The following is a 10,775-nucleotide window of genomic DNA, read 5'->3' as shown; positions in this document are numbered from 1 at the left end:
AATTGTTATTGGTTTATTGTATGTGGCTATTGTTCGGGACGAACAATACTAAGGAGGGGGCAGTGTTGCGTTAGCGAGGTCACGTGACTAGTGTCACGCCACGTTTCTAGAACTATCTTGTTCCTTCGTGAATGCCCTAGCATTTACTAGATATATGTTTGTCTTGTATATATATAAGACGCTCACAACGTGACAAGAATGTGTGTAGGTAGTGAGTAATTGATCTGCAGTCAGAGAGTATTGTTGAAGTTCGTTATAGCGTTTGTTTTAGCGCGAATGTTGAAATCAAGTGTATCGTAAAGTTATATTCAGAAAGAATAAACCAGTTTTATTAAGTAAGGACTTGTGTCGCTAAAGTTTCGTCGGAACGAAGTTATGGAAAGTTAATTAACAAACGGAGACGTAACAATGATATATTTCTTCTTAGTAAAACAAGATAAATCAACTATTCATATATTATGACCATTTATGCCAACTAACATGTAGCAGTATTTAAATAAAACAACAGACTACATTTTTTAATTGTGACTTTTGACTTAAGTAGTTATTTTACCAGCAAACTGTGACGTTATGACTAATGTAAGCCAAAATTTTACATGGGCTATTAATTTCTATTGTCATATTATTTCTAAGAAAATATCTTCACATTTACCAATTTTGATCAGAATATTAGCTTATAGTAAGTAGTTTTCAGAATTTACTAGCAATATTTCCATAGTAATGCAAAAAGTTGGTTTAGTTTTTGGACTTTTTACCCCAGAAGTGTGTAAGCAATAGCTTTGGAAGAGCATTATTGGCAATGATATTGTTACAAACTATATTTTAAAAGTTGTAACTTAAAAGCTAAAAAGAGGGAGCTGCAGGTCTTAATGATAATTTTAAGTTCGAGAAGCTAAGATAGACGTAGGGAGAACGCCAGGAATGTTCTAATTATATGATGTAAAGTTACGTTTTATGGATCTGACTTAAAGTTCTAGTAGGTTCAAACATATTTTATAAATACGACATTCCATGAAGTATCGTGAGGCTAGTTAGAAAATGAGTTGTTTCAAGTGTTTTAAGATTAAGAATATAGTTGCATAGCTATTGACTAATTGAGATAGATAATATTTCGATTCAAGACGGTGAACCAGTCAGTGTGTTAGCTATTGCAGTTACTTTGTACAAATAAGTTGATTTGTTTTATATTGATTAAAGACATTTGTAATGTAGGCCTATGGTGAATTTATGGCAGTACAAGTGTTAAGTTTGTAGAAATGTTAATCGAGGAAATAAAGTAATTTATTATTGTTATGTAGACTGGGTACTAAATTATTTTCACCATATTAATGTAAAAGAACATGCCAATGAAAGAACATTGCTGCGATGGTGTCAGAAGTAGGGTTATTTGTGGAAGGTAAAACAGAACTGTGACTAAACTTCAATTGTTGAAGATGGCAACCATAAAGTCAAGTAGCGTGATTCACATGTTACATGAAATGATTAAATTATTAAGGTGATTGAGAAGAAAAAGATAGAAAATTAAAAGAAGACCAGGATGAGTGATAAAAAAAAACAAGAAGAAAGATATTGAAATATATATATCACATGTCCTCCTCCTGCAGCCTATGTCTGTTCAGTAGAGTCAAGGTGACAGCAAACTTTACCAGTCCTTACTACCTGACTAATATGTACTCTTCCTGCAGCTGATGTAAGCTCCTTAGAGTCTGACATTAGAGTTGAGGCATACATGAGTATCCATATTGCATAACAATGTGCTTTCCTCTCACATTCGAAGTCTGTTTTATCGAGTTTGATGGTAGAGTTGAGGTGAGCACACAAGATAAAGTTTAAATGTGCCCAGGGGCAAAATTAGAGCCAAACCACTGGAATTTGTTGGCAATTTTGGGGGAAGTCTGGCAAAATCTAACCAATTACCAGCCACCTTATCCAGCAAAATTTTGACCAAGGACTTTTTATATTCAAATACATTTTCACAACAGTTTATAACTTAATTAACTTAAAACAATTTCCTACCTGTGCCACACGGTGGCATTTCTATCTAAAATATGTTTTATTCAAAGCAAATGGGCCTAAATGATATTGATTCAGCATCTCGCATGCTTCTGGAAATTATCCTGGCCTTTACCTTCCTGGCTAAGTTCAAATACATGATAAATCACCTAGGAATGGATCACTCTTAATATTAATTCTGAGAATAAAATACACAAATCATCAGCACAAAATATAATGGGTAATTAAATGCCAAAAAATAATTTGCCTACATTTCTTGTGATTAAATAAATATATATTCAGAGAATAAAATACGTCAACAATTGTAAATGATTGGTTATTTCTGTGACCTTCACCTTCATGGCTATGCCCACATACAATAAATTAGCTAGGAACGAATCACTCTTGACATGATTCAAGCAATATTTCGACAGAAAATAAAATGCATAAATTTATGTGCAAGCAGTCATGTTCTAATTCTGCCCATCATTATGATACAAATTTGTCTTCTATGCCTTTTTTTTTTTCCTGTGTGGGCAAAGAGTATACTGTGAATAAGACAAGATACAGTCTCCCACAGGGCTGCTCTTGCCATTGGATGTCACACTTCTTGGGCATCTTTGAGATGCTTTTTGAAGGGTACTCATCTTGTTAAATTTTGCACTGGTTCTTAAACCTGTGCGAGGAGATGAGTTATTGTCACAGAAGTTAACATTTTCTTTACCTGAAAATGTATTTCCAATAAGTAATCGTCTCTGCACATATTCCCACCTATCCAGTGTACATTTTCTTATCTTGTCAAGGAATAAAGATTCATGAGTGCAAATGCATAAGGGGAGTTAGTGTGCATAGAGGTGTGTTTTCCTCTTATTTGTGGAGGGCTTTTGTTGAATGATGATGGCATTGTGCAGTGGTGTAATTAGGTGGGAGTTTCCTCAAAGTTAGTGGTCTGCAACTCTCTCTAGCAGACACACTGAGGAAGATAGCTAATCTGTGTATGTTGGTGATTATCTATTGGAAGTACATTTTCAGGTAAGAAAAATATAAGCACTATCTTCAAATTTAGTCTGTACAACTGTAGTAATTTCAAACGTACGTGTAGTAAAGAGTATTTGTATTTCATTGAGTTTATTTTGTTTTTTCAAAATCTAACTTTTTAGACATCACACTGACTGTCTTCAATTTGTATTTTGTAAGGTATAGATGATCCCACTGATGAGGAAATTTTCAGTAGCTACAGCTTTTTTTGGAGTTCGTGGAATAGTGAATATGGCCTGGAATTCTCATGGAAGAAACAATGCAGAGATGGTTCAGAACTTGAAAAGTAAGTTTAGCAATGGAGGTGCTAATTTGGTGGGAGATTCTGAGAGTAACCTTAACTTTTATTAATTAAAAATTTTATACCTGAAATAAATTTAGCCAAAAACCGTCTAATGTAAAAAATACAAAATCTTCTTTATGTAGTTTCAAAAATACATATACAGAAGGAAATGTATAATTTATTTCACTCAGAGGAAATTTTATGCAGGAGATTAAAGAAATTGTATTTATGCCAATCAAAATAATGAGTGTTTGTTTATGAGCCTGTGTGGATTACAGGATGCAGAGTTAGCCATGTGTAAAACATGTAGGTTAAGATTTTTATGTCTGGTAGTACAGCATAGTTTTTATGACTTTTTTTTTTCTGCAGAAGTTTTCCTCACAAAATTTCATAGAAGAGTTCATTTGAAAGCACAAAGTTTAATTATGACAACTTTTACTTAGATTATTTATGCAAAAATTTAACACAAAAACTTTTAAAAGAGGATTGTTACTTATAGTTTATTTTAATGTAAAAAATTTATTGTTTTACAGAAAATGGGATAATTCACAGTGAAATAGTGGAAAGAATAATGTTGTCTGTAGATAGAGCCCATTACTGCAAAAATAATCCCTATGTGGATTCTCCTCAAGGAATAGGGTATGCTGTCACTATAAGTGCCCCTCATATGGTAAGTTTGTTTTCTATACATATGTGTTTTGTTTTTCAGGTGGACAACAACTGATCTAGTTTGCAGATTCACATGTATATCATTTCAGAAGAACAGTATTCATGAAAATGTAGTGATTAAGTTATCATATACTTGATAAAAATTTTCACACAGTAATGTTTCGATATTCCTGCCAAAACACTACAGACCAATAAGTAAATAAAAGTAAATCAATTTTATGTATTTTAGCCTGTTGTGTATATGTTTGTGAATTGTACATACATTTTCAGTTATTTGTATTGTTTTAAGTCTTATTTTAGTGTCTTGAAAAACAGTTTCAATTAAAAAAAAACATTTATTTATAAAGTAGAAGAAAAGTTAATCAGTTAATTTGTGATTACTGACTTGGCTCAGTTCCTACAAATTCAAAGTTTGTAGTGATCAATTTGGAACGTAATTAGAAAAAAAAACCCTGATCATATGTAGCCACATATGGTTATGTGATACCCTGAGAAAGTCCTAACTGTTCAAATTGCATGAAAGAAACACATTTGAACACTCAAGTAACAGACAAGTTACTTTGCTTTCTATAACTCTTTGTTGAGGGACTGGATTAGACTTTATTTTTAAACCTTAACATTTCTACAAAGTTAAACTTAAAAGTTTTGTAACTTGCACAGTGAGCTGGATAACAAACTGATCAAACTACTTTTTCTTGCTTTGCCTTAGCTGGATCATGTGGTTGTCATAACTTGAAATTACAATCTCTGTATAAATTTTGTCATAACAACCAATTAACTAGTTCAATCAGGTAGCTCGAACACCATAACCAGTCAGTAATTTCCTACAACAGAGAATAACGATAGCTCACTGGGCTATCTGGATTGTACCCAACAACTGTTTGTGTTGGAAAACAGATCAGTAGAATTAAATATTCAGCACTATAGAAATCAAACACTGTATTTTAAATATTGAACTAGATGTTTGTTTTTTTAATAGAAATATCTATAAAACTGTAAATTTCTGAATAAATAACATGTAAACAAATTTTATCCTTCACTTATGCCTTTTATCATTGTGGTGAATGCAAACATCTATGCAGGGCAAGGTGGAACATTTTAACAGTTTTTAGTCTTATGTTTTTAAAAACTGTTTACCTTTCTGTACCAGTAAGAGCTATTAACTTGTGTGAAATTCTGTGAACTACAAATATAGGAAAAAATTATATAAATCCAATACTTCAGTGTTTCATCAGTTACCTGTCATTTTAAAGCTAACTTGGAAAAATGTCTGCTATTTTTACCTATTTATGAATATTATTTTGTGTGGAAATTACAGTTACAAGTTACATTTGCACATTTTTTATGATGCTAAACGGTTTGTTGTTAGATCAAAAACTTTAAAAAATATTTTAGTTGAACAGTTTTGTTTACTTAAATGCTCATAACAAATGCAATAACTATTGACTATGTGTCTAGCAGGAAAGCTATGTTCAAGGGGATCTGTACATATTAACCTTAAGTGTCTTAAATGATTTGATTTATGCAAATTTGATCTTAGAATGCTACTGTTAGATGGAGTAAAACTAACTTTGAACCATACTGTAGACTTTACATGCATGTAAATCTGTATATAGACTTAACATTATTTAAATATTATATTTTGTAGAAGGAGGTTGTAAATGATTTAACAACTGTTCAATTGTTTGTACACAGCATGCTTATGGCTTGGAGCTACTGAAGGACCACCTATATGAAGGTGCCAGAGCGTTAGATGTAGGTTCAGGAAGTGGCTACCTCACTGCTTGCATGGCACTGATGGTATGTTCTTTGGAAATTTGAGGTAAAAATGCAAGTGTACTGTACTCTTACTTCTTCCATATTTAAATTCTAAAGTTATTACAAAATTAACTTGTGTAAAACGTTAGAATATTTTAGGATGTCATATATCTTTATAACCATAGGGTGATTTAGAAACTCTTGAAATTTAGATATACAAGATGTTTTCTCTACATATATATGTATAACATATTTTTCATACCTTGTTTAATAGAATGTATTTTAGAAAATAAGTTATCTTTTATAAAATCTTCATTTAAATACCAAACGTTTGGGGTTACAACTCTGATTTTGGTATAAGCGTATTTCACCAAATATTTTACAATGTGATGTAAGAGTATTTTTTAGTACTCATACACACATCACTACCAAAATGTCTGGGAACTTTTTTTTTCATTCAAAAAAAGCTGATTATAAATAGTTTTTTTTTATCCTATACATATATAAAAGTTGACATCGGAAACCTTATTCTAGCATTTAGTTTATAAAAGTGTTTTTTATACTAAACTTTATTCCAGCCACTTACTGGGTTATCAAGAATTTAAATATGTTCATATTTGGTTTAAAGTTACCTGTGTTACGACCCATTTCGTATATTTAATTTTTATAAGTTGTTTTTATTCTAATGTTAAAAATGTTCTGTAGGTATTGAACTAAATACTGCATTTTAAAAGGAAGGAGTAGATTTTCTAGTTCATCTGCATTCATAGGACTGTATCTTTTAAACATTTTCCAGGTTTACCCACCCTAGGTAATTAGAAGAGAAAAAATGTTCATGTACTAAGCCAATGTGTCTGATCACCTGCTGGAGAACTTCTGCAATAAATAGTTTGATTTTGAAATGTAATTTTTTATAGCATTGGTTTCTAATATATAGATAGAGTGCAAGTACGTTTTATATTTAGTTTGTGAGCAGCTCCTGCTGAGCTTCACCTATAATGAATGTGGTTTTGATACACAATTTATTTCTAAGTATTGGATCTAGTGTTATAGTTAGTGGGTAAAAACTAAGATGTCTGAGCAGTTAATGTGGCTTTCACGCATTTTAAACATGGGTTTGTAATATACAAGTTAATGAGTGCAAGACTCATTTGCTGGAGTGCTTCAGCTGTTATTAATATAGTTTTAAGCCATGATTTTGTAAAAGATTGACTTTAAGATATGTTGGTTAATATGTATGATAGTTTTGTATCAAATTAAAGGGTAAGTTCAGAATCATAGAGTTTAAGAGGTGTTGAATAAACTCTGAATATCAAAAAAAAGCATCATCTGAACATTTTGTAATTCCTTCATCCAAGGATCAAATTCTCACCATAAGTCAGTACCTTATTCTTTTGTCAGTTTATTTTGAATAGTATATAAAGAAGTGCCGTTAACTAGTTAAAAACTTGATACTTTATATGCCGTGAGACAATGTCCTGGCAAAGGTTGAGTACTTGTAGTTTTAAAGGAGAATTTCACCATTGGTTCCATTGTTCTTCGAGTTGAGAATACCTTCATTACTTTAGTGGTAACTATGAACAAGCAAATAAAGTAGAAAATAAAAAATATATTGTTTACTGTATTACTTGTAATTCACATCTTTTTGAAGTTCATCAAAATGACACAAACTGCTTTCTCTAACATGTTTAAAATTGCCATGTTGAAAGAAAAGTGAGTGACAGACACATGCAACTATAGCATGATAAAAAGAAATGCCTTTTTGTAAGGCTTATGTGATCCATGTTTAGGCCAAGTGACTGAAAGAAGAAAGGCATAAGTTAAGCATTCAGACACATGCACCGAGATATTGTGGCAACTAAAAGTTGCTTTGTTGTAGCTGCTATGGCTGAACCTGCTTTAAGTATTTTAGTAACTACCTGAGAGCTTCACCCCTACATGTATGTATTCATGACTAAGTGATAAACATTTCATCAGGGGTGTCTTATTATTTGCAATTTCTCAAAATTATGTAACTTTGTTTTTTCACCTGCAATGAAAAGTATGGGGAACTTGTGGGTTTATCTGTACATTTGTACATGACACACTACTGGTGGAAAGTTCATAATTCACTTAGACTTGTTCTTTTAACACGACTGTAGATCTATGGTTCTGTTTAAATTAAAACTTTAATATGAAGTGTAAAAACTAATACCTTATTGTAACATAATCTACATTGCTATAAACCCAATAATTATTTAGTACTATCTATCAAATATGTCCAAGTGGGTTTTACTCTTTATTTTGTGAAATATTGTTAATATAAAAGACCACGAAAACTTAACTCAATGTGTCTTGAAAATTCTAGAAAAGCCATTAACTTTAGGATTACTGATGGTGATCCATATGGATTTCATTGTTTTTTTTTAACACATTCCGCTAAACTATATATACACCTAATTGTATATTAATACCTTATAACTTACAAGTCACACAGAATAATTTAAACAAAAATATATTTCCATATAGGTTAACATTTACAAACTAATAATAATAAATCCTTGCTTGTATTTTCAGGTAAAGATATTTATTAAAAACACGTACAAAACATTAACAAATGTACAATCTTGAACTTAGGTTGGTGAGACAGGATTGGCTGTAGGTATTGATCACATAAAAGACCTGGTGACTATGTCAGAAGAAAACATCAAGAAAGATAAACCACATTTGTTAGAATCTGGAAGAATCAAAATGATTGGTAAGTAAAAGTTATCTTGTTGGTATAATCTTCCTAAGTTGTGTGTTTTTCATTTATATGGTTCAACAGTTTTGAATGACCTTTTTAAATTTTTAGTATTAATGTCTTGTGTAGGTTAACTTAAACTAAGTATGATAAAATTAGTGTTTTTATCAGGATTCAGAGTTGACTGTTCAAAGCCAGCATTCATATTGCCTGTTGACAGGAAATTTTTGTTACTTATTTTTATAGATTAATTAGAAAGCCTGATTAATTATAATAGTTTTATAATATTCTACTTATTGTGCATGATAATGTTTGTGTGTTAAACTGCAAATTTGAAATAAAATTTGATAATATTTTGGACCTTCAAGACTGTTACAAAAAAGTAAGTCCACAGTAGTGCTTTTTCTTCCATCAATGGCAAGAGAACTATGTTCAGAAGTAAGTAATGAATTTATTTATTTTTTATGTACTTTTATGTGTTGTTATAAAAGTAACTAACCTATAAAAATTAGAAAATCATTAGGTTAGATACTAAAACTTAAATGAAAAAATTAAATATAAACAATTTAATGTGATACCATCCTAGCCTGTACACACTGCATGAAGTGATTGTAGTTAGATCATGAGGTCTTTCAACCTAATTGTTTGTTTACACAAAGCTCTCCAGCTATTGTAAATGGCTTTCAGTTTGTACTCTGAGAGGGTCTAAGTACAATTTTAAAGCAATAAAACTAATGAACCCAAATTTTTAAAAGACTTAGCTTTTTAGCTGTAAAAATAAATAGCGTTTGGCTGTTACAATATGCAGTTATTTTAGAAAGAAAAAAGGTTTGTTTTGTTATTTTGTATTTTTCAGCTTTTCAAGTTTCCTCACATTTCTGATTTTCTGAAGTTATTGTTAGGGTAGAGGAAAGAACTGATAAAATATAAAGTTTTAATAAAAAACTTTTAGAATTCATTTAGGAGATTCTAGTGGTTATGCAAATGAAGTATGAAAACTGTAAGATAAAAAGAAATATTTTTATTTTTTGCATGAAATTTACCTTGTACTCGAACAAATCCGAGTCACATTGACTGTTAATTCACAATCAAGTTTTCAGTAAAAGTACTTTATTAAATATTCAATTTTTTGTGTACAACAAACTTGTAATGTTTACTAAAAGCCTGTCATATTTACATTCAAATTTATAGTAGGTATAGTTTCATGGTTACAAGCTGGGTCAAAATCACAAAGTATGCACTCAGAGATAATTAGTTCATGCACATTTAGACTTTATTATTGTTTGTCTCTCCTAGTTTGGCTGGAAGTGTGTTGTTGATAAATCCTGTGGTTGCATACAGTAATAATTATGACACAACTGTACAAGGTATTCAATTGAGTCTTGAATGTTCAATCTTGTTGTATTTATTTTATCACTATTTTTAGTATAAACCACAGAAGCAAGTATTTTTGCTTACGCCAAAATGAATTTTATTGCAAATGGTGAAATGGCACATGTTTAATCTAAACTGTAAATTTTCTTCAGTAATAGCATATGTTTGTTAGAAACCTGTGTTATGAGTAATAGACTTCATCGGGTATGGGCATATTCTACCTTGATTAATTTTTATAAAGTAGAGCATGAGCTACTAATAATAGGTTTCATAAAGTGGAACCTGTGTTATCAGTAGTAGATTTAATGAAGTGAAGATATGTGCTAACAGAAATAGTATTACTTATTACTAACACTGTGTAAGGCATCAGTCCATTGAACCAACACTGTATTGGATAATTAATCAGAAATTTAATAAAATATTTTTACTAAAGATTTGTCTGAGTATTTTTGGAGCCTTTACTGAGTCAATCTGATTGAAAGGTGATTTTCATGCTAACAATAAAAAGTACTTCTTTTCATCTTATAGTTTCCAAGTTTAATTTGCATAACCTACAGAATCTCCTAAATCAGTATCAAAAGTTTTTTTCAGTAAAACTATTTTGTTCACATCTAATTTCTTTAGAGCTGTACTTAGACCACCTCAGGAAAAGCCAAAGCCATTTATTATAGTGCAGTAGTTTTGGGGGGAAAAAAATTATCCTACTTATGCTATGAATGTATGGTGTACCTCAATGTATGAAATCTTTATAATGCCAAGATAGTTATCAAATGTTTCTTAAGGAAAAACTTTATATTTTATCTGTTATTTTCAGTAATTAGTTTCTGTACGGGTTTGGTAGATTTGACCGATCTCACAACCACCATAAAAAATTAGGAAATAGATATAAATTATGCCTATTCATAACATGAAAACATAAATATTTAGACTAAATAGCTT

At 30.8% G+C, this 10,775-nt stretch overlaps 1 protein-coding gene across 3 annotated transcripts in view; it reads left to right on the top strand.

Annotated features, from left to right (window-relative positions):
* The first annotated feature begins 875 nt into the window (after positions 1 to 875).
* Positions 876 to 10,775, top strand: part of LOC106475462 (protein-L-isoaspartate(D-aspartate) O-methyltransferase-like) — a 16,954-nt gene continuing 7,054 nt past the window's right edge. The window contains exons 1-5 of one of the 3 annotated variants that reach the window (XM_022379559.1): positions 876 to 939; positions 3,196 to 3,316; positions 3,847 to 3,983; positions 5,678 to 5,782; positions 8,357 to 8,477. In XM_022379559.1, the coding sequence (XP_022235267.1) occupies positions 3,196 to 3,316; positions 3,847 to 3,983; positions 5,678 to 5,782; positions 8,357 to 8,477 (484 nt within the window). In that variant the 5' untranslated portion in view covers positions 876 to 939. Of the gene's footprint in view, positions 977 to 3,189; positions 3,317 to 3,846; positions 3,984 to 5,677; positions 5,783 to 8,356; positions 8,478 to 10,775 lie in introns of all 3 variants that reach the window. The other 2 variants (XM_013936143.2, XM_013936144.2) reach the window with 2 other exon arrangements.

This window comes from Limulus polyphemus, unplaced genomic scaffold (genome assembly GCF_000517525.1).
Source record: "Limulus polyphemus unplaced genomic scaffold, Limulus_polyphemus-2.1.2 Scaffold8616, whole genome shotgun sequence".
Classification (NCBI taxonomy): Eukaryota; Metazoa; Arthropoda; class Merostomata; order Xiphosura; family Limulidae; genus Limulus; species Limulus polyphemus.
This window is presented reverse-complemented; position numbering and strand designations above follow the sequence as displayed.